This window comes from Apostichopus japonicus, chromosome 16 (assembly GCF_037975245.1).
Source record: "Apostichopus japonicus isolate 1M-3 chromosome 16, ASM3797524v1, whole genome shotgun sequence".
Lineage (NCBI taxonomy): Eukaryota > Metazoa > Echinodermata > Holothuroidea > Aspidochirotida > Stichopodidae > Apostichopus > Apostichopus japonicus.
The window spans coordinates 22410471-22435774 of record NC_092576.1 but is presented as its reverse complement, the minus strand read 5'-3'; the positions used below and the strand labels follow the sequence as shown (position 1 = coordinate 22435774).

The following is a 25304-nucleotide window of genomic DNA, read 5'->3' as shown; positions in this document are numbered from 1 at the left end:
CCCGAGATTCTCTCTGTATCATGTTCAACATCTGTCAAAGGCTGCATTGTCTTCTTATTTCGTAAGCCAGAACTGTGTGTAATCTGTGGGGAATCACGCCAAACAAACAGGGAAGTACAGTAGTTCTTCAAAAGCAGATTCAAATACTTGGCTGTTTGTTTTCGATTGCGTAATTGAGACTTGTCAAAGTAGTTTCCAATCGCCAACAGAAAAATCCCCTCTGATATATTGGTCAATTGATAAATCTTGTGAACTCGATATGTTTTCAGGAATGTAGGAGCAAACTTACCGATAAAACAAATTGGCCAAACAATTTACTTCCTTCTATAGTTACATCCAAGTCCACGTCTGTATGGGCGGCCATTTGGGCAAAAAATACAACGATGAAACAAGAGACAAATAGATAAGAAAAATGATGAAAAGGAACTATAATAAGAATATAGTGCATTACAGATAGACTGAAAGATATAGATATGAAACATTCTAAACAAGAAAAGAACAAATAAACAGTTTAAAATGAAGTAAATTAATATTATCATACAACTAACCTGATTTCTTTTTGTATTTAAACAAGACTCAAAGAGAAGAAAAAAAGTAAAGATGTAAAATAAAAATAGATAAGAATCTAAAGATAACAGTGATTTGCTAAAACAATCTCCACACTGTGATAGACCAGCTATAAAGCTCGATATAATAATATTAAGAATAGGGTGAACCCAAAGGAAACTGACTAAACAACCAAATTACACTATGTTACCAATGTTTTGCAACTTACCGTATCGTAACATATGACTGTTTTCCTTGTGATTTCTTGGTGTACGTGCACTGTTAAAGGGTGTGAAGACTCGCGCAAAAAGAAACGTCTAATGCTGGTAAGTTGACCTAGTTTCCAATGAGGTGTAACATAAGTGTTAAACACCACCATCGACCCCAGAAAATACACATACAGCTTGCTACCATCGGTAATTAGACACTAATGTACAGTCAGTACATACAGCTGTAGTCAATACCCACAGCACAGTATACAAACCATACAGCGATGGACATCTCAGGTCCAGCTAAAGATAACAAGGTATCACGTTTCATTACTGTACTGTCTGCATTTTGTAGCGACACAAAAAAAACGTCACTTGCAAGCCACGGAAAGTTAACTTTTTCAGATGGCCGCACGCAGTTTGGGGCGAGTCTTCAATGCCTCTCGAATTGAAAGGGTTTCGCCCTAATGTAATGAAGTTAAATATGATACAATCTTCATTGTCTAAGCGAGAAGAACACTGTAATTACCTACAGGAGAGAAAATGAAGAGTTGTAGGGGCAAACATCCACTTTTGTATATGTTACCGTGACCCAGATGGGACATGGGAAATTTCAAGTAGTTTCAGTTCAACAGTGCATATATGTGTAAGAAATAAAGCTACAAACACCGTCCCAGTTGCTCAAGGCTAAAATAGAGAATTATTATGATTCTTGTTATTATTCCTTTATTCATTTTGTTAGTATTCGATTGTATTTACTGTACTTGTTCTTGCTGAAAACTAGTAATTTAATTGAAGTTTCTATTTTCCTTACCGCATGTGTTCTAATGCATTTTTAGTTTCAGGCTTGCAAAGATAGCTTAACTGTTTAATCTCATAATTAATTTCTTACTTGGCATCAACATGAAATTCAGAAAAAGGTTCACAAGAAACAACCACGCAAATTAGTCTTCAAACATCGGGTTAATAAATTTCATGGGAGCCTCGACTCTTTTCTTACCAAATACCCAATTAACATCTTTCTTAAACTGTCTGTTTTCACCAGGCATGCACAACGTTGAGTATCTCCAACAATGATGATTTTCTTTATTGGCGCCAAAATGTGTAGACCGATGTAAGAAACACCTGTATTTGATATCGGTGACTCATGCTATTGAATACCTGTGTTCATCTATCACTAGCAATGAATGGTTTAGTGTTATATTGGGTGGAGGTTGCAGATGTTGCTTGTTTCATTCAGTTGTTTGTTACAATTGACCTGTTGACTGGATTTTAAGGTTGGATTATTTTTTGGAGAGGAAACCGCTGCTAATAGTAATAGCTAAAACTGTAACATTGATCAGTGACATAATTTGACGGTATGGTATAGAGGCCTAGGCTAGAATTGTTATATTGACCAAGCCATAGCCTAATTAGCAATGAACAAAACTAACATAGGCTATGGTTACCTTAGAAGTCTTAAACATTCAAATATCACCATAGTAGGCATACCTTTAGAAAGAAGACATTCTTGGAAATTCTAAATCATTAAAAAAAAATATATTAGACCGAGTTGTTGACGGAGTATCACAAAAGGCCCAGTTAAAGCATATCTAACCTAACAAGGATTTGACAATTTGCAATAAAATACAGTCGGATCACTGAGTTTGCATTAAAGCTTTCAACTAAAGTGAATCTAAAACTAGTCATTAAAATTCTCGACTGGCAGATGTAAAATGAGTTTTATTTCGCGAACAATTGTTTATTCTAGCTAAGAAAATATACATAAACACAGTACTGTAGAAACCTTGTTTTCTTTAAAAAAATCCTAAATCACAAAAATTGGTCCAACTCGTTCTTACATAACTTTGTCGTCTAGGCCTTCACACAAGTCAATATATAGCAATCCACACTGATCATAGTAAGGACCTAAATTATTCAATCTTCGTGATCTGAAGTTACAGCAAGTTATATATGTAAGGGTGTTTGCCACTGAAAATAAATGTTTTTCTTGATCAGAGAACTCTGGGTTTGGTGTGAAGACCAAACACAGAGCAAGACACATAAAAAAAAATAGAAAACTCAACTGGATTGGATCAAAAGAAATTATAATTATGAATAACAAGCAATATACAGTACAGCTGATCTGGGCCCAGTCAAAGAATTAAATAAAACAACTTTCAGTAGTGAGGTGCGCACCCAAAAGTAAAGTAAATACACTTAATTTATAAAGCTGTTCTGGTGAGTTTGCATGCTGGTGACATCAGGTACAGGTCTTCCACGACATCAGATAGAGTTGAACAGATAAATGGTTTAATGTCTGATCCCAACGAAATAGTGTCCTTTAATTAATAAGCGATAGAGTCCCAGGCTATCCTCCAGTAAAATAATGTGTATATCCTTTGTGGTAAAATAATGTCAGTTATAACAAATGGTGTCCCGGCCTATCCTTTATGGTAAAATTATATCCTCTAAGTAAATAATATTCTTTATAGTAAATAGTGTCCCAGACTGTCAGGTGAATATGACTCCTTCCATAAAATAATAAGGACTACAGTAAATTGAACTTGTAAATTAAGGTTTACAACAAACTATCCAGCATTAAAACTATATAGATCTCCTCTTGTGCAACTGTGTTGCTCTAATACTTATGGCCAACTCCCTGACTCCCTATACCCTCACAAAACTCCTTTGTTCCTATAATATATACAGTATACACAGACCCCATTTCCTGTGAGGGCTAATTTCCAGGAAGAACAAAGATAGTTACTTAGCAACCAGAAGGAGAAATCTTAATCCCCCTTTTCACTACCACAAGACAACATACAAATATACTGTACAAATGTATAGACCTCTGTACAGTGAGCACTGCACAGGTAAACAAGTAAAACTATGGTACAAAAGAAAACTTTATGTAAGAGCTGACCATCTTACATATAAAAAGCCTGCAGTTTCATTTTACCAGGCAGACTGTCTGAAATAATGTTATTTATTAAATAATTATAAGTTGAATGACCTAACTCCTGCCAATTGATATACCTGACACTAAATGTGAAATATAATCTGTTTAATAGAGAGCTTTCAAAACTCTGTACACCAATATATTAATTTAAGTCAAATTATATTACAAAATGATTATAAAAAGATAATTATTTAAAAGCAAAACTGTCGTTTAAGTCTTTCTGACAGTTATTCGAACGTTGTGTTCCGCCTACAGTTACATCTTGTTTTCTTGTTTTGGTCTTAGTCATTTTAAAAGTCGTACGTCATTTTCAAGCAACCAGAGATATGTCCATGTACATCATCCCAGTTTAAAATGCTAAAACGTTTTTAAAATTGAAAGTGCGCCACTAATTTCAAATTGTATCAATCGAAAACAGATGTTTGCTTTAAAAGGGCGCCATCCTCACATTTAACTTGTAATTACCTGATTTATCTCTTGTTTGTTAATTTACGTTTGTCCGCTAAATGTTCACATAGTAACAGAAGTTATTACAATGAAGACCCGGTCAACCCGATTAAACTGAAAAGTAGTAATTAATTAATTTAATTAAGCGCTCAGGGATAAGATACATGCATTACTAGATCATAACATTATGTTATCATAACATTATGTTCAATGAAATAGATTTAAAAAGCGGTTGGTGTTATTTAATTGGAAGAAACGATAACTTTTAGAAAGTTAAGATCATAGGCATTACCCCCATTAGGAATGTCTACAAACACAAAGGAAGAAAGCATATGTTACATTTCGAAAAATTCACTAGAAGTTAAGTCACACTCAAACCTAGGAATGAAGTCAGTACTATCGGTAAATTCCATGAGATGGTAATTAAATAAAATTAATGAGCTTTTAATAGTTGAAGAACTAAACAGAGATAGACGTCATCATTTAAACAAATCTTATTAACTGGAAATAATTAAAATTCATGTTCAATCAAAGTGAAGCAAGCCGCGGATGGCGGGGGAAAAATACCAGATTTAGGGTCCTTCGCTTCGAACTCACCAGTGATAAATGAGGATGCAAGAGTGTTCTTGCGTTGAAACAACGGCTGACAATTTATTGCAAACTCTATAAAATGATAAATATACATATGAACAATAAATGGCTTAATGAACTTAAATGGCTTAATGAACTCTTTAACCTAATTAAAACTCGGGGAAAACCTATACTCAATACTACGCAATATCAATAACATGAATCCGAATAAAGAATGAATAACCGCAATACTGTACGAATGTATAATGAACAATGTAAAATGAACATTATGAAATAATCTGCACTTTGAAATAATACAATATGTTTGCCAACAGGTGAGGACTTTTAGCACCTCAATAATGGTCAGGGCAACACATGCCAGCTACAACCCATTATAGGAATTTTCACCTAACTGTTCCTAGACAGTAGGAATTTTCACCTCCTGAACCCACAAACTCTCAAGAGTCTTGTCGCTCTATAGCTGTCCAGAATGGCTAAGATTCAAGGACAATCTCTGAGACAATAACTTTAATAAACAACAGTAACAAATAATGTTCAGAATACAAAATATGTAATACTCTTTAAACAACGAGCAGTACAATACTAAAATACAGGTACAATAAATAATCAGTACAACTTTACTGTCAATTACACAACAGTATAATAGTACGCAATAAATGAAATGAAATGAATAGCACCCACATGCTTAACGATAAACACACACTACGAACCCATAGGGCCAAGGTCCAAAAATACAACCTAACATGTACTTTGTACAGTAAAGTACAGCCTAGCCAAACACTTAAAAACTACAATTTAATTAAATAACAATAAGGGTACGTACAGCATTTATGAACCAATATTTATGATTTAATACTAAACTGAGACGAGAAAAGAAAAGAAGAAGAAGAAGATGCTCGCGGCGCGTAAGATCGCGGACATCTAGAAACTCCTTCAACGCCAGCTCGCTGTAAGTTGGAACGCCATCTTGGATACCAGTGGCCTCGAGCCTGAAGCCGATAACCGTCCAAAACCTGAGGCATCCTGCCTCTAAGAAGGGGGACATCTCCTTCCTGACCACCAGACAGTCCAGATATGGGTAACTCTGGGCAGTTAAAGATCCAGAGTAATAAAAATTAACAAAATACCAAAGGGATAATGAAGCGAACCCCGGAGCTCTGCAGAGACGCTGCTGGCCATGATGACAGCGTATACAGAACTAAAGAAACACGTGCAAAAGCTAACGCTACAAACTGACTATTACATAACACATAAATATTCAAAGCGTGAAAGCAACAAAATTTTACTTCACTGCAATAGGGTTATGTCTAATAATTAAATAATGTGTTAATTAAAATATTAGTTCAAGCCTTATCAACCGTTCTCTCTTGAAGCATGAAGTTGATCTACATCTGCTTCTCTTAATTGCATCTTAATTATCAGTAACAGCTAATTTATTTAGAAATAAATTCTTCCATAAATCCTTAAACTTTATAAAACCGTTGCATTGGTTAAAGTTGAAGTTTCCTTTTCATTATTCCAATTACATGAGTGACTACAATTTAAATTTGAAATTACATTTTTCGTCTGAAAGTTCAGAATTAAAAACACAATAAAATAAATGTGGTCAATATTTTTCTTCAAAATATAGAATAATCTCAATTCTTGATTACCCAATCTTTGTAAACTTCTCATCCCGTCTTTGAGCTGTGTTTCCTATAGATTAATAAATTAAAATTGCTTCACTCTGTTCATTTGTATCCTTGCATTCTTTTTTTTTATCATACTTACAAGCAATAATCTTTTAATTAATCATTTTATCGTAAAAAAAACAATAACAAATATTCCTTGAATCCTACATAACCGATCTATTTTCTCCAATCTAAACCATTTATTTCTGTCTGTATTCGATTCCCCCTAAAATCAACCCCTTATTTCCGTTCCATAAATATATTCCTTTTGACAACTAACACAACATAATTGTCCTTCTTTATCGCTTTACTTTTACTTTATATTTAAGTCGTTTTTTTTTCCTATTCATAATATCATAATAAATATTTTAATCCTAACCAAATCCAATATATTTATCTCTATTATCAGTAACTCTATTCTTTCATTCTAGATTCCTATCTCCTGTGTGGAGCTATTCCGATGCTCTCCTAGAGTTGATGAGTCTGGTCTGAACCTTATCCTTCAGTCTGGTCTATCTCTCTCTATCCTGAGTTCTCTCCAGAAGCTGTGGATCTATGACGACTACAGGAGACTAACTAATGAAGAGTTGGCGGCCATCTTGTCTTACTCCTCACAGTGTACAAGCTTGAAGCAGCTGAAGTAAGTATGCTGTTGTAGATGTTAGAATCATCATAACAGTTAAACAGGGAATTAATGTAATTAATAATATTTATCAATATTAAACTAACAATAGGGAATGTAAAGTCTGCTGTATTTTAATGTTAAGGACTGGACTTAATTAGTTTAAGTGGATTTATTTGAATAAATTAGGCGATTATAAAAGGAATTCTATAGGGTGTTAATATAAATGAAACAAAATAGAATGGATTAATAGGTAACATTTTTAGAGTTTATTGGTGAGAGAGGGTCTGAAGGGTGTGTGGATGTTGTTTAAAATGTTCTTTGTTTGGATGATTGTTACAATTTAACTCAGACATGGATTTTAGAATGACAGTAATGTTTATTAGGATCAAACAAGAGTTATATACACAAGGTACTTGGATTTTTAAATTCTAGTGAGTATAATGAATATTCTAAAATAGAGTGTATTGAGTTTAATACATACTAAATTGTTACCTTTGAAATTAAAACCTCCAAAATATGTGTTTAATTATGTAACTTTAATTTAACAAATATGTTTAACATTGTTAATATTAAAGTAGTGAATGATGGCAATACAAAATAGCAAAAACATAAATTTATTGTTCAAAACCCAACAAATAAATTATACTACTCTAACAAAACTGAAATGTATACCAAACAAACAACCAATAAAACAGTTTTAGTTGTCGCAGTTTCAAAAATACTCAATCAAATTAAGTTAATAAATAAATAAATATTAAAGCGGAAAAAAAATAAAGTAATTGTAACTTATTTATTTATAAAGAATAATTGTATTGTTTTTAATTACGATATCAATAATTTAAGGCAAATCTGCATCTCAGGTGAAAGTGGATTAAATTTTTCCATCGAAGTTTAAAACTGATAATGGACAACGACAATTAGAAATTGCCTTCAAATTTACATTTTAACCGTAGGTAGCGAATTTAGAAAGGCTGAGAAGGCTGTCATCATCCCCTTCAGACTTTCTTCCACATAGTTTACATTATAGTAATAACACACGCTAACATAATGAAGTTCACATTTACATCCCCGGTTTACAATGAAAATGACCCTACAAGTTAACAATCAGAATAAACACTTTAACAACTGCCAGCGTCATATCCAGGTCGTAAGTATGGCCACTGACAGTTAAAATCAGAAGTCAATACCAAATCAGGACCAAGATTAGCTGGTTCACCTATGAACCTACCCATCGCTCACATCCCTTCCTCTCTACTAACATGCTAAGAAATAAATAAGGAGACATGACACACGCGGTTCTTGGTGACTGCATGACCCATCAAATAACAGTAACCAAGAATACCTTTCAATGTACCTTTGAATGTACAGTTGATGAAGTTATAATAACATTACCGCATGCTCTGCTTACAATGACAATACAATATCCGTCTCAGCAAAGCTACTAGATATTGAAATCTTTAATACCCCCCTCCAATCCCCACCCCCTCCTTCTTTAATCCCCATCCTCTCAAAAATAAAGTCGATGCAGTTCATGAACGCCTGCTCATAAATTGTTTGTTGCTGAGATCAAAACAAGACAGTTATTCACCTGTTTAAGCACTGAGTTCATTGCGTTTGTGTTACATTACTCATGATTAAAACGTTCTTATCAGTATAATGCGGTAGCCACGTGGTCGCCAAGTAAAAACAAAGAAACAGAAAATAAAACAGAAAAGAAACTGAATGAGAACTATGCAAAAATAGTAATCTTTTGTAAAATGTCTAGAGTTCTCTCAACATTGATACAAAGATTAAACAAATTCCCAATATTTCTTACCGATATTGGTTGTTTCTCCCAAGTTTTATACTTACGCATTTACTGTATAAAGCATTGACATCATTTAGGTTTGAATTTATTGATATTCAACCAGGGACGTGACCAACCTCATTAGTGTGAGGGGTAAGCCTCATCTTTTGTCCTCGTCTTAAGAGTCAGAGAAATGAATTGGTTAAGGCTTACATTGACATGACTTTTCACTAGTCCATAAAGTGTCTACTCTGAAAATTGGAGCAGGGGGGGGGGGGTGAAAATATGGCTTGAGTCCGTTGAGAGGGGGTCTTAAGCGGGGAGACCCCTTTTATGAACACAACTTAAATTAATAATTTTCAATACTGTAGCAACGGAGAGGTTGACCAAAGAACGGTTTGTTTGATACAATATAAACTATTGAAAGTTCAACAATATTGACATTATATAGCCTACATGTGTACATACGTTGTTATGTCCACTGTAGCCGTCACATTGTATAAAAGATACATGAAATATTCAAAAGCGCCTCTTTTCCAAGTCATTACATAGATACAGAAAAGAAACAATTGTAAATAAAAAGCTTTCACATGAAACAAAATTTGCAACAGATCGGTAAATATACGTTTATGATGCTAATTAGATACGAGGTACGTAACCTACATATTTTCTTTTCATTGAGCGGATTGGTGCTTTTCATAGAGCTGGGCAATGCAGGTATAATGTAGGACGATACTGAGCTAGACTTGAATATTTTAATTGGATATGATGCACTATCTGTTACTGGTTAATCCAGATAATTTCATTCCATGCTAGGTAACTCAACTTGCTGTAATGAGGAAGCTCTCAGACAATAGGTTTACATATGCACATCATCCTTCTCTTAGATTTTGAAGGGAACAACATATAAGCAGAGCTGTCAAATATTCTTTTCAAAGAATACATCCTGGTTTTATTATGAAGGTCTCGGCATTTGGGTTGTTGATACAGACTGAAATACTGCTTGGCTTGATGAGTCCCCATATTGGAAGGCGAGCGTGGTATTATAACGCATTTCATCAAAATCATAGCAATCATAATCATATGCCACCACAGATGTTCAAGGTTTTACACCCCCCCCCCCCCTCTACCCCTACCACCGGTTCGGTCAATTCATACCGGCCCAATGCAAGATAGTTGTTTGGTCGATCTTTAATGGCTTTTGCCTGTAAATAGTAATATGTATGCAGGTATGAAAGAAGCAGATTTCTTAAAAAGAGGTAGAGACGAGTGTTGTAAATTCCCCACATGTCACATCAAGATCAATATATATTTGGTCTATTTACTTGTAGTTACTAGTATAAAGACACTATAAATGTTTGCGATGTAACCGTCCATTTACCGTGTCAGGGGCGACGGAGCCGTATACAAATGGTGGGTGAGGTTGGGGGGGGGGGGGGGTTGGGCACATACTTCTTTACTCTTCTGATTACCCTGAAAATTGGCTTCCGTTTTTTAATGGAAGAGTCCCCCTCACAGAAATTGTTGGGGACGCAATGGGCGAGGGTGAAAAATGAAAGGGAGCCAAATATATATATTGATATATATATATATATATATATATATATATATATATATATATATATATATATATATATATATATATATATATATATATATACTAGAACCTGGGGATGGGGCCGATGATGGGGAGGGTGGCAGTATTTGGAGAGAGTGATAAAAAATAAAGAGGAAATGATTGTGTTGCGACCTAACGGTATCAGGTTCGAATTTTCCCGATTCGTCATCGCCTATATTTAATAGGAGTGGATTAATTTCATACTTGGCAGAATACTGTCAATACTAAGTAGATTATTATGATTTGGGAAGTTTGAAAGTTATTTGAGGTCAACATGGCACCATGTAGAAACCTCGAAACTACATTATCTCAGCAGTACCAAATGGTTAATCTTATGTTTTATATATTACTGATATTTACACGGTGATACCTATCAATTAGGTCAAATCATGGGCATAGAACCCATGGGGAGGGGGTGGGGACATCGTTTTCCCCTAACCTTTAGAAAAAGCATGCTCCCATTGATTTTAAAATGTTCACACAGCACAGTTTTGCTAGTAAAGTGGTGACCCCACACTTTGAAAACGGATCTACGCCCATGCGCAATGTTCTCTACAAAGAACTAACACTGTTAAACTGCAACCATATTATTTCAGCATCAGGTCTACGTCAGTGGATACGTATATTCTAAGCCAAGGAACAATGCCATTGACTTCCTTGTTATTTCATTCCTGATTTTCTATAGTTTTCCTGCAGCATGGATTATGGGGGAGGGGCTGGGGGGTCAACTACTAAAGAGAAAGTAAAGAAAAGCCACCTCAAGAACATGTGCGCAACTTGCGGAGGGAAGGGGGTGGGGGTCAACCACGAAAATGAATGTAATGACCGTAATTGCTAAAGTTTTTGTACCAAAAAACGGGAAAATTTAAGAATGTATATACTTTATAAAATGGAAATGATAGCACCATTTTTCATCTAAGCCCTTTTCGAAAATCAACAATTTTCAAAATGGGAGGAGGACATCCCCTTATACCCCCTCCCCCAGGATGGCAATCCACCGCTATCTTCCTGAAAATGGGGACAGAAAATTAACTTAGTTATTAAATTAGTTTTACTATTGTAAAATTGGTTATGAATCAATAACGAAATAACAACTAATGCAGTGTGATAAAAAGGTTGATATTGAATAAATACTTCAATATTAAGTAACATTAATATATCTGCTTGTTTGTATGTAATTTTACATTTTTTGTTTATACTTTTCTTGAAATAACCCGAGAGGATCAGTTGTTGCTCCCAGTAAAGAATGTTGCTATGTCCTCGACCTACTCCTCTCCCTTCCATTCCTCTTCCGTTTTAGTGCAAGTTTTTGCAGGTTTGCCATCCCGCTATAGCGTTGAAAAACTTTGTTGCATCTTAAACTACTTTAAGATTAAGAAACAATATTTCAGCTTTTATATTCAGTATTTCTAGATTTCAAATTTTACCAGTAAACTCGACCAATCTCAAACAATTTAGTTCTCATTTAAAGTAAGATGGAGTCACGAAGATGAACAATATAGTCAATAAATATACCAAAAATAACACACGATGTAAATCACGTGATCCGTTCGGGAAAGGGCATGCAGTTGTTACAAGGAATCTGTATTACTCCATTTGTTGTGTACACTGTTGTATTCCACATGTCTAAACAACTTTAAATTAATTGTAAAGTAAAACATATTGTAACGTGAATGGCCTTTATACTCATCTGTAGTAAACTGCACTTAGCTTCATAGCCAGCCATGTCATGAATATTCATAATCTATTAGGATGTAATTTTAGGGGGTTAAATGTTAATTGCTGTGTTTTATAGACTAATTAAGAGAGTTATTGATTTAGTGAACCAACATTATCATTAAGTTAAATGTCTACGACATGTTTGGGGGCATAATGTTATTGTTGTTAATTAAATAGTTAAAGGGATTGTACTTGACATGTTGTACTGTTATATTGCGTGGTATATGGACCAGAGTGAGACGGTCAAAGAAACGCGTGCAAAATTGTTCTTTTCTGAAGAACTGGCACTCACACACTCTAAAGTCTTGTGCGCAGAGTCATTTTTGTTGTGTGTTTGTAACCTGGCCTGGTCTCTAGTTGCTCTCCTGTGGTGGTTAACTGATACTCAGGTTAGCAACGATTTCTCCATACAGATCTTTTGGCAGTATTCTTGGCCGTGTTAAGGACCCCTCGGAACGCAACAATATGCACAATTAGCTAATTCTGATAATGTGAACAACTATACATGTCACAATTACTATCAATCACAATTTACATACAGCAGTTCCAACTATCACCATTTATTATCTACATTAATATACCCATTCTAATATATTTTTTGTGCAATCGTTGAAACACAAGACTCAGAAAGATCAATCAAGTGTGATTATTTCCTTGTTATTTGTTGTTTACTTTTGCTTATTTTTATTGTTTTGGTAAACATTAAACCTTACTAGGAGGACATTCCTCTACCTCTTCTACATCTTACACAATGATTACTCTGCTTCTCTCCATAGGGTTAGTTGGTACAATCTGCCAGACACTATTCCGGTTGGATTCATTCCATCATCCTTGAAGTCAAGAGACGTGAAAGGTATTGTCATAATGACGTCATAATGGACACGCTTTAATTTCGTACATTTATTTAAAGGCTTTACCAACTATGTGAATGACTGTTGACTTGTAACATTAGCTTAGTATTATAACACCAAAGACTTTATCAACGTAATGATAAGACACTCATTCTATTTTGTACATGGGGTCAGTAAAACCAACATGATATGTGTGCATGTGTAGGGAGGGGGGTAGTGTAGGTGGTCCTTCCCCAGAAAAATATATACTTTAGACTTCAATGATACTTTCTGAGGGATAGTTTGATATATATTATGTCTGATATCTTAATTATTAGGCTAAACGCAACGTTGTGCTATAACTATGGGTTTGTTTGAAATGTGTGGTGTTGGTAAGGGGGGGGGGGGTTGAAGGGGCGGAACCCCATTACTTCCTTGGTCGTCGCTTGAAAAGAGTGCAATCTGAATGTATTGGCAAACATTAACATCCATGAATGATTTGCCTTGCAAAAATATTAGTATAAATAAAAAGTGGGTAATGACATTAGGGAAAGCATAAGAAATATATGTGAATCTAACAACCATATTTTATTTAGTTTTACACTTCTATAGAGGAAATCAAACACTAACTTTATAAGGGGGGTGTCGTGTGTCACTCATTAACTGTTCCACAACGGGCATCTTTTTCTTTGTCCACATAGTTGTCATGGAAACCAAGCAGAAACTGAATTAAATTATCACAGAAATTTAATTATATATTTGAAATTATTTTGGAAATCGTTAAGTTAAGCGTGAACGCATAGTGAGACTAATATGATACTGAAAGAGATCTTTGCTTACACTTAAGCTGTATTTGTAAACAGGAAAATAGAATTACCTTATGATCAATTGAGATTGCGATTTCACAGACATACAAAGGAGGGGGAGGTACCACCATTTAACGTAGGTTTCTTGACTTGAAATTTCTTAGAAATGTTGAATGTGTCATCGTTGAATGTTATAATTGTGCATGTTAAGTCATAATCACACGATGTTAGATTATACATACCTAAGAACATTGATATATCTGCTTTTTTGTATGTAATTGTAACATTTTGTGTTTATACTTTTCCTGAAATAACCCGAGAGGATCAGTTGTTGCGCCCAGTAAAGAATGTTGCTATGTTCTTGATCTCCTACCCCTCTCCCTTCCATTCTTCCTACGTTTCAGTGCAGGTTTGTGCAGGTTTGTCATCCTAACATAGCGTTGAAAAACTTTGGTCGGCGCTTGAAAAGAGTACAATATGAATGTATTGGCAAATATTAACTTCCATGAATGATTTGCCTTGCAAAAATATAAGTATAAATAAAAGGTGGGAATGATATTAGGGAAAGCATTGGAAATATGTGAATTTAACAACCATATTTTAGTTTACCTTTATTTAACGTAGGTTTCTTAAAATTTCTTAGAAAATGTTATCATTGTGTATGTCGAGTCATAATAACACTATGTTAGAATATAGATACCTTCCTCCTCCATAATGTTTTTGTATAGAGAGTGATGTCTTTAGTCTTCATGCAGTTAAAAACAAACATACCTAAGAAAGTGGCTGGAAACAACACAAATACAACTTAGTTTACAAAACTGACATACTCTCAGGACATCGTAAATGCGATCATGTGATTATGACGATAATTTGTCTAGTCTTGTAGCTCCATAATTTTACTCCATATTAAAGTAATAACAAATACTTTTAGTTTTATTTTCTATTATCATAGTAGATTTCATAATCTGTGATAACATCACTGATGTTGAGTGTTCTCTGATCAGTTCATCGTCTCATGGATTATTATTCTTCATCTGAGCATCGAATACTTGACTATCAATGTTCGATTTCTTGTCGTAGTGAAGTTTTACATGTGTTATTTAGGATAAGTCTACAGTTGTTCAGTTATATTAAAGTGATGATAACCAGTCTAAACTGAAAGGTTATTTAACTACAAGGGCAAAACCGAGATGATGATGATAGTAAACCGATCGGTATTCTTACTGAGATATAAGGATTATAAACTGATCAGCTATATTACTGAGATGATAATGATGGTAAACCGATCGGTAATCTTACTGAGATATTATGATTATAAACTAATAAGCTATAGTACTGAGATGATAATGATAGTGAACTGATAAGATCATATTTAAGGAATCAACTAGATTGATTACTCAGCTAATCCGGTTATCATAATTACAATTTCAATACTGACCAATAAAAATTAAGTAAGCACTGATACTTTACAGAACTCTCTTTCATTTTATTCTTACAGTTTGGAATGAGGGCATCTATTTATCATCTTCTCGCCGTCTGAATTTACAGACCGGTCGATGGCAGGTAAGAGATAATTCACCTTTACGGCAGCTACTGCTGATATAAAAGTCGGCTTTCTGTTTGTTCATTCATGAAGCGAACCTGAGATGGCGGGGGAATTACCGAACTTAGGGTCCTTCGCTTCGAACTCAGAAGTGATGAATGAGGATGCAAGAGTGTTCTTGCGTTGAAACAACGGCTGACGATTTATTACAAACTCTACAAAATGATATAATCCATATGAAAAAAAAAATGATACATGACAATATAAATGGCTTAATAAACTCTTTAACCTAATTAAAACTGTTCTAACTCGGGGAAAAACTATACTCAATCTATGAAATATCCATGTCACAATAACTTACCAAGGATATTCAGTGAAACTAAATTCAACAACAAATATAATTAAAGAATCAATACCCGCAATACTGTACGAAATGTATAATGAACATAATGAAATGATCTGCACTTGAAGATAATACAATACACGTTTGCCAACAGGCGAGGACTTTGAGCACCTCAATAATGGTCAGGGCAACCCATGCCAGCTGCAACCATTGTAGGAATTTCCACCTAACTGTTCCTAGACAGTAGGAATTTTCACCTCCTGAACCCACAAAATCTCAAGAGTCTTGTCACTCTATAGCTGTCCACAATGGCTAAGATTCAAGGACAATCTCTTTCAAGGACAATAACTTCAAGGACAATAACTTTAATAAACAAGGACAAACAAGGACAATAACTTCAAGGACAATAACTTCAAGGACAATAACTTTAATAAACAACGGTAAACAAATACTGTTCAGAATACAAAATACGAATACACTCATTAAACAACGAGCAGTACAATACTCAACAGGTACAATAATCAATACACTTCACTGTCAATTACAGTATAATAATACGCAATACTAACACCCACGTGCTTAACGATAAAGACACGCTACGAACCCGTAGGACCAAGGTCCAAAAACACAACCTAACATATGTACTTTGTACAGTAAAGCACAGCCTAGCCAAACACTTAAAACTAAAATTTAATTAATTAACGATAGGGTACGTACAGCATTTACGAACAATATTTATGACTTAATCTCTTACTTAAATGAGTACAGCTCGCTCGCGGAAAAGAATAACTCTCTACGCTCGCGGACATCGAGAACGCGGACATCGAGACTCCATCTCTCGCCAGCTCGCTGCATGTGGTAGGACCGCCATCTTGGATACCAGTGGCTTCGAGCCTGAAGTCGAAAACCAAAAAAAACTGAGGCATCCTGCCTCTAAGAAGGGGACATCTCCTCACTGACTCCAGATATAAATAACTCTGTGCAATTAACGACCCGAGATTAATAAAATTATGAAATACTAAGGGGTTGACGAGGCGAACCCCGGAGCTCTGCAGAGACGCTGCTGGCCATGATAACAGCGTGTACAGAACTAACCAAAACCCACGTGCAAAAGCTATGAACACAACTAACGCTAAAAACTGACTATTACGTAACACACATAAATATTCAAAAGGTGCGAACAACAAAATTTCACTTCACTACATTCACATTCATTATTAATATAAACATAGGAGGGGGGTGTAGCCTTCATAAAATATGAAATGTTTAACACAACATGACTTCCAGACCCCTTCCTCCTACTTCTAATGCAGAACGTCGGTCCAATAACCTTCCTTTTTGACCCTGGGAGTAGCCCCGTGTTTCTCTCATAACTCAAACAACTACTTCAAATTCAAACAGTTCTTCCCAAGTGCATATTATAACAATACAAAATATAGAGTTATGGGCGGGAGCACTGTTTCCCTGAATATCATTCAGCGCTAACAACACTAATCTTATACTGATACACCTGTATCACTTCCATATCAGTGACGCTGTTGATATTACAAGTATTGAAAATATAGACCTATATAGTTAAAATGCATACCTTTAAACTGCAGGTTTGCTACAAATTGTGCAATATTTGTATGTATTGTCCGTGTTTCTATTTGTGTGGGTTGTGAATGTACATATATTGATCTTCAAAGACCGTATAGAGTGTCATGAACATGTTAGGTGTTTTTATGTTCATTTAATTTCAGTGAAATATTAGCCATATCACATACAATGATACAACAATCGTAAAACATTATTCTTAACCGACCCTGTACATTATTGTAGCTGCCTTTGTATAGCTAACCCTATAGCTGCTCCTGTATAGCTGCCTTCTGTAAATATGTCCCGTATTTCTGTCCAGGTATAGCTGCCCCGTGTAGCTGCCCCTATATAGCTGTCCCTGTATAGTTGCCCCTGTATAGCTACCCCCGTATTAATGCCCCTTTATATCTGCCCTGTATAGCTGCCCCCATATTCATGACCCCATATAGTCCTCCCGTATATCTGCCCCATTATCTGCCCACGTATAGCTGCCCTGTGTAGCCATGCCCCCGTATTACTGCCCCTTTATAGCTACTTCCGTATTGCTGCCCTGTATAGCTGCCCCGTATAGATGCCCTCGTGTAGCTGCCCTTTTTGCATAAGTAAATAAGTTGGGTTATGATTAAGACAAATAAAGGTGACAATTGAGTCACTAGTTTCACTTTTTTATTAAAATAAAATAAAACTACCGATTACGTAATATTTTGTACAAATTGACCAAACCATGTAATATTCACAGGATTATTTGATACCCGCAACAAGCTAAGTGATCTAGATTCGTTGTTACCAGCTATGTAAATTCGTTGTTAACCTAATTTAAACAATTTGTGTACCACGAATTTAGTGTCACGGATATTCGTTTGTTAAAACAATTACTTTAATTTTCCCTGGTGGGATTTATGTGGACTGAAGTAGCATTATGTTTCCTCCTTTCGTTAACGGTCAAATTTGTTACCAGCAGATTATAACAGAAACAGCACAGAATACATAACTTGTAAAAATCCATTATTGCTACCCTTTCTTCTAAGTTCAATCTTACTCAATTATGAACTCGGTTGTCTCTTATAGTTTCAAGGGGTTTGAATGGTAACTATAATTTAAGTTATTATTTATCCAGATGAGTGTAAACATGAGTGAGGTACAATTGAATTACATTTAGCTAATAAATTAACAGTGTTCTTACTAAAAGCTTCATGAGATTTGAAGGATATCTACTGTTTAAACATTGAGAACTAGACACATATTTTGTGACGCTGTATACGAACACAATGTTAAAAAATATCACGCACATGTATCTGATTTTTTTTTCAAGATACTGCATCACGGATTTAATGATTCTAAGCCTTTGCCGTATATTGCTTTATGCATTTTGATGTACAGTAAACTCTCCTTTGGAGAAGCTGGATGATTCGTTAAAAGCAATGGTTGGATGACAAGACTAACTTAACGAATATAGCATTAACATAGCTGGTTTCGCTTACAGTATCAACTTATTCGCCATCCAATAGCACTCTAAAGTTAAACTCGCATCTAGATGCTTGAACTCATGAGAAATCTGTTGCTTTTTAACCAGCATCGGAACTTAAATCAGACCTATCACATAGTTCATAACATACGTACATGTACTAGCTTCACCTACTTATACATGTAATACTTGCGGCTGAAATTGTTTCTATTCTCATCGCCTGCTGATGCTAATTACAATCGGTCAAATTCATAGCTCGTACTACAATATTGCTATATCGTTGAACAAATACCATGTACAGGTTCTTCCGTAAGAAATATCTAACTTGAATCTATTAAAAAGTTGCATATATTGTTCATACACTTCCGTTATTACCAGTAAAAGTATACAATATTTATAAACAGGAGAATCAAAGACTAAGAAATATACAAATATGTACATCAATACTAACATAAAGATAAGAGAAGAAAAGGTTAATAACCTGTAAAGCAATGCAAATAAAATAATTTCTGAATGATTTTATTCCATTTTGTTGGCAAGATATGAGGATTATGTAAACTTCTATTGGATTTAACTATAATATCCTTTAGTGGGGGCTACAGTGGGTGCTCCATACGAATAGTTCATGTCTTCTCAAAACAACAGGAATTGTCCAATGAAGACGCTTAAAGGAATGATTAGTTAACGAAAGAACTGTAAATATTGCAGATTACAATTTTGAGAACTATTAATCTGTATTTATCTTTTTGATGCACCGCTTTTGATGATCGAATTATCCCTCGCGAGCAAAATGGTACAAGCAATGCAAGTTAACTGAAACATCACATTTGATTTTGAAATCTTGCTAATAATTTAACATTGTTCCTTGAAAAGCTTCAGGGGATTATATATTAGTGTATACGTGACTGACATTACAGTCGCATTGGCGATGACCATTCTTGGCTGGCGATAAAACTTTCTGGAAAAATTAATGCTAGTCGCCAGCCCTATAATACTGTGGCGATCAGTTTTTGCAGCTGAAATTTCCACCAATGCTTTACAATAATAACGAAGGTACCCTCCCGATGCGGTTTTTGCAAACCGATGGTTAGGCGGATTTCCCATGAACTTAGTGTGGTGTTAGGCTACCGTGTGGTCGAAGATAACAGCAATAACAAAAGTATTCCATGGATATCTTAAATAACTGCGTCACAATTTCAGCTAATTAACAGATGGATAGGCTAGGTTACCCCATTGACTAAGTGTGATGCTAGGCAACCATGTGGTCGAACGTAGCAGCAATAATGAAAGTATTCCATGGATATCTTATAACTGCTTCACAATTTCAGCAAATAAACAGATGGTGAGGCTTAGCTAGATTTCCATGGACTTAGTGTGGTGTTAGGCTACCATGTGGAAGACGTTATTATTTATTCATTCCTTTATTTCAAAGAAGGAAGTAGTAATAACTGTTTAAGAGCTAATTTGGATATTTATATGATCTGATCCAATACTACGTGGAGAGCAAGCATAATCAGCGGCGGCAGTGTTATGAAAGAAGTAATGTTAATTATATGAAGTTATTAACAAGTTAATGAAAGGAACAAAAGCAAATAGAAATTATTGAGGATATTTATACCTTTATATTACACCTACGTATTTGAACATGATAACATAAAGATATTTTTCACCGTACTCATTTTGTTAGAAAATAATATACGTTATCCTATGTCATTATTTTAAAATAAAAATGTACTACTAGCCACTGTTATCAGTACTAACTACTAGCTTTAAAGTTTAACGTTAGTGTAGTCAGTACTGACAGTAGTGCTACTCGATGATGAGCCTAGGCCTAGTGTTTTTGGTTTCTTGCTTTTTGCAAAGCAAGGAACCTATGCATTCAACTTGGCGTGTGTGTGTATGCGTGTGTGTGTGCGTGTGTGTGTGTGTATGTGACGCTTGGCTTGTGTACACGATATCTCAATAAGGAAAAGATGTATCATGATCAAATTTGGTGGGTGGATAGCAAATAGTAAGAGGAAGATCCCTATTGTTTTTGGTGCCCACAAAGGTCAGTTAGATGCCAAAAACCAATATATTAAAAACAGCAATAACTCCCGTTGCCAATGTGCGAGATGGTTTATATTTTGGGACAAGTTGTGAACTGGTTAGGGGAACATTTTGAAATTAACTGTCATGTGATCTGAGGTCACCAAAGGTCAATTAATGTTAAAAAACAAGTATTTTGGCGATAACTTGAGAACAAATTGTCCGTTAGGGTTGGGAGTTGCTTCAATGTAATCCAATTGTTAACCCGCATCTGGGTGACCCTTGACCTCAATTTGACCTCTGGTGACCTGTACGTGTTTTGGGGGATTTTTACAGTTTTGATGCTATTTTCAGATGCCAAAGGTACCTTCTGATCATAAATATCAATAGGTTGACACCAGGTGACCTTTATGTGCGAAGTTATATGGGGTCAAAGTTTTTCGGTCTGAGTTAGGACGGTTGTACAGACTTATCGTTTTGTTTTTTTGAATCATGAGATTAAACTACATCTGAAACCAAAGTTAAAAGGTCACATTAGAAAAAATTGTGCTTATTTTGGGAGGAAACAAACAAAAAAGAAAGCGTTTGGTTTTGATGCTAGATTTGGATACCAAAGGTACCTTCCGATCAAAAATGTCAATGGTTGACACCCGTGTGACCTTCGTGTGCGAAGTTATATGAGATCAAAGTTAATTTTCAGACATTTAATGCAATAACTCCCAGTTCCAAGGTGTGACATGGTTGATATTTTTGGACAAGTTGCAAATGGTATAGGGGAATATTTTCAAACTTAACGGTCATGTGATCCGAGGTCACCAAAGGTCAATAAATGTTAAAAAACTAGTATTTTGGGAGGAGAAAATGGGCAAAGAAAAAAATGTTTGAATTTGTATAGTTTGATGCTCTATTTAGGTCTCACCGATCAAAAATGTCAATAAGTTGACCCAAGGTGACCTTTGTATGTTAATTATATGAGGTCAAAGTTAATTTTCAGACATTTAGTGTAATAACTCCCAGTGCCAAGGTGTTACACAGTCGATATTTTGGAACTCATTGCAAATGGTATAGGGAAATATTTCCAAACTTAACGGTCATGTGATCCGAGGTCACCAAAGGTCAATAAATGATAAAAAACAAGTATTTTTGCGATAACTTGAGAACAAATTGTCCGTTAGGGTTGGGAGTTGCTTCAATGTAATCCAATTGTCGACCTGCATCTGGGTGACCCTTGACCTCAATTTGACCTCTGGTGACCTTTTCGTGTTTTGTGGATTTTTACAGTTTGGATGCTATTTTCAGACGTCAAAGGTACCTTCTGATCATAAATGTCAATGGGTTGACCCCCGTGTGACCTTCATGTGCGAAGTTATACGAGGTCAAAGTTAATTTTCAGACATTTAATGCAATAACTCCCAGTTGCAAGGTGTGACACGGTTGATTTTCTTGAACAAGTTGCAAATGGTACAGGGGAATATTTTCAAACTTAATGGTCATGTGATCTGAGGTCACCAAAGGTCAATTAATGATAAAAAACTAGTATTTTTGCGATAACTTGAGGACGAATTGTCAGTTTGGGTAGGGGGTTGCTTCAATGTAATCCAATTGTCGACCCGCATCTGGGTGACCCTTGACCTCAATTTGACCTCTGGTGACCTTTTCGTGTTTTGGGGATTTTTACAGTTTCGATGCTATTTTCAGATGTTAAAGGTACCTTCTGATTATAAATGTCAATAGGTTGACCCCCGGGTGAGCTTTGTGTGTGAAGTTATACGAGGTCAAAGTTAATTTTCAGACATTTAATGCAATAACTCCCAATGCCAAGGTGTGACAAGGTTGATTTTTTTGGACAAGTTGTGAATGGTGTAGGGGAATATTTTCAAACTTAACGGTCATGTGATCCAAGGTCATCAAAGGTCAGCTAATGCTAAAAAAAAACTAGTATTTTGTGGGGAGAAATTGGTCAAAGAAAAAATGTGTCAATTTTTACAGATTTGATGCTCTATTTAGGTCTCACCGATCAAAAATGTCAATGGGTTGACCTACGTGTGACCTTTGTGTCTGAAGTTACGTATGCAAGTTCAAAGTTAAGTTTTAGACATTTAATGCAATTAAATCCCAATACCAAGGTGTGACACGGTTGATATTTTGGGACAAGTTGTGAATACCCCTACCAAAAGGGTTACTTCGCTGCGCAGTCGCTGCGACTTCGCTGCGAAGGAATTCCTTCGCTACAAGACTTCGCAGTACTTCACTTTTACTGTGACTTTGCCGTAACTTCGCGACAGCAGAAATATTACTTCGCCGCAGGGTTTTGCTCCTGCGACTAGTCGCAGCAACATCGCAGCAAAGGAATATGACTTCGCAGGAGGCCCATCTTGTTGTAACTGGTCGCAGCTACTTCGCGGCAAGGAAAGTTACTTCGCAGGAGAGGCCTTCTTGTTGCAACCAGTCGCAGCTACTTCGCGGCAAGGAAAATTACTTTGCAGGAAAGGCCCTCTTGTTGCAACCAGTCGCAGCTCCTTCGCGGCAAGGAAAGTTACTTCGCAGGAAAGGCCTTCTTGTTGCAACCAGTCGCAGCTACTTCGCGGCAAGGAAAGTTACTTTGCAGGACAGGCCTTCTTGTTGCAACCAGTCGCAGATACTTTACGTCAAGAAATAATCACTTTACAGAAAGGTACCATTCCTGCAACTAGTTGTGGGAACTCAAGTTATTACTGCATGATCATGATTCACGGGCAGGTTTCCCTTCTGCAATTAGCTGTATTTACTACACAGTGAGAAAGCTTTCATAGTGCAGCATAATGAAGCTCATAGTGCAGGGGTTCTGCAGTTAACTTATCTTTACAACAAGGAGAAACTTACATACAATCTTACAGACTCAAACTCTACACAAACCAAACAGATATCATACATTTTTTAGGATTTCTTTTTATTGGTTTCAATTAAAGAGCCATCATTTTTTAAATATTTTAACTTTTCCTGTAGGAATAGAAAATATGTGGTACCACTGAACAAACTGTAATGGTTACAACATGAGGAGAGGCACATTAGAGATTATGATTTCTGTACTTTAATTCAAATAGGTTACTGTAACATCAAGGCTTATAGATCAGCAATTAAAAAATTACTGATCTTTTCATTTCTATTAATTCGTACAGGAAACCCACAAATAACACTAAGCAATGCAAATTATTAAATCTTTAGAATCTTAAAAGTAATCTCAAAACTCTGAGAACAAAACTCAGGAAGATTCTTATTCATAATTCTACCAAACTTCACTGTAGTTTCTGTTAATCAATTAATAGGTTTCAGTTAATAGGTTTAAAATGTTAATCAGGTTCTTAAAATTTGGAAAGTCACTGGGAAACAATCCATACTTCCCTTAAATCTATGCTGAATTTTATCTACAAAACCAGGATGCTGAAACAAGTTTTGAATTTGAGGCTCTAGTGTTACATTGAGGAATTTGTTCTTCTCAAAGTCAATTGTCATCCTGCATATATTACAGTACGTTGGTCTGGCCATCTTCAACAGAGCTAAAACAGGACCCACAGTAATAATACTTTTGCACTGGTGAATCTGCCTTTTCAAAATAGTTCTTAAACTTATAAAGACTACCAAGGGCAGAGTGAGTTTCCATACAATGGAGACTAATTAGTGCTAGCATATCAGACAGCTGGACATCTGTGATGGAATGCGTAGTTGCAAATGTGAGTATCAGGAGAAGACTTGTTTCTACTGTTATCCAATGTCCTCTATAGATGTATGTCTTCATCATCTTCCAAAGGTGAAGCATCACAGGTATCATCGGGCTCACCCAACGTATACTCCCACTTATCAGAAATGTGACCATCTTGGTCAAGAGTTGCCCGTCAGTTTGTAATGTTCATTAGTTCACTTACTTCCACTGCTAAAGGTATAGATGATGGTTGGATAATTGTTGTGGGACTTTCCTCAGTGCACTGATAATCTGGCTGCAAGCTCTCTACAAAGGATGATGAGCCACCTTCAGTATGGCCAGCCATATAAAATTCAGATAAGGCTGGAGTAAAAGCTACTGACTGAACATTGAATGAAGCTGGTATTTCTCTTCTACGTGGTTGGTTGTACCAAGTAGGCCTAAGTTGGCCTCACGAGTTCACTCTGAATCAGGAGTAACACTGGGCTCTGAAAATAATATATGAAATGAAGTTAATACCTGTCAAATTTAAATAATGCAATGGGGTGTCATATTATATTCGTAATGAAGTGTCAATGTTCAGCTTAATTTTGACATGACGCAAATATCCTGGGGATCTGAGGTGCATCATACAGTTGATAGGTGCATTAGGCCTAATAGCAGGCACCACATGTTGTGATTAAGACGCAGAGTTTATTGACTGAGACATAAAGCCAGGGCTAAGGTTGTGAAATCATGCTGTTTAATCTAGCACGTCATGTCTGCGGGGGGGGGGGGGCTGCTGACTGGCCAGGCGTGATTATCATTCCGACTTGCTGTGGCCATTGACCCACCAACAGGCTAATTTCAATTGCTGACTAGGCTTTGTATATTATTTGTT

General features: G+C 35.7%; 1 protein-coding gene across 1 annotated transcript in view; it reads left to right on the top strand.

Annotated features, from left to right (window-relative positions):
• LOC139982813 (uncharacterized) overlaps positions 1–25304 on the top strand; it is an 890000-nt gene that overhangs the window by 191986 nt on the left and 672710 nt on the right. Inside the window, exons 13-15 of the mRNA XM_071995913.1 lie at positions 6836–7044; positions 12929–13005; positions 15287–15351. Of these exons, the coding sequence (XP_071852014.1) occupies positions 6836–7044; positions 12929–13005; positions 15287–15351 (351 nt within the window). The remainder of the gene's footprint in view (positions 1–6835; positions 7045–12928; positions 13006–15286; positions 15352–25304) is intronic.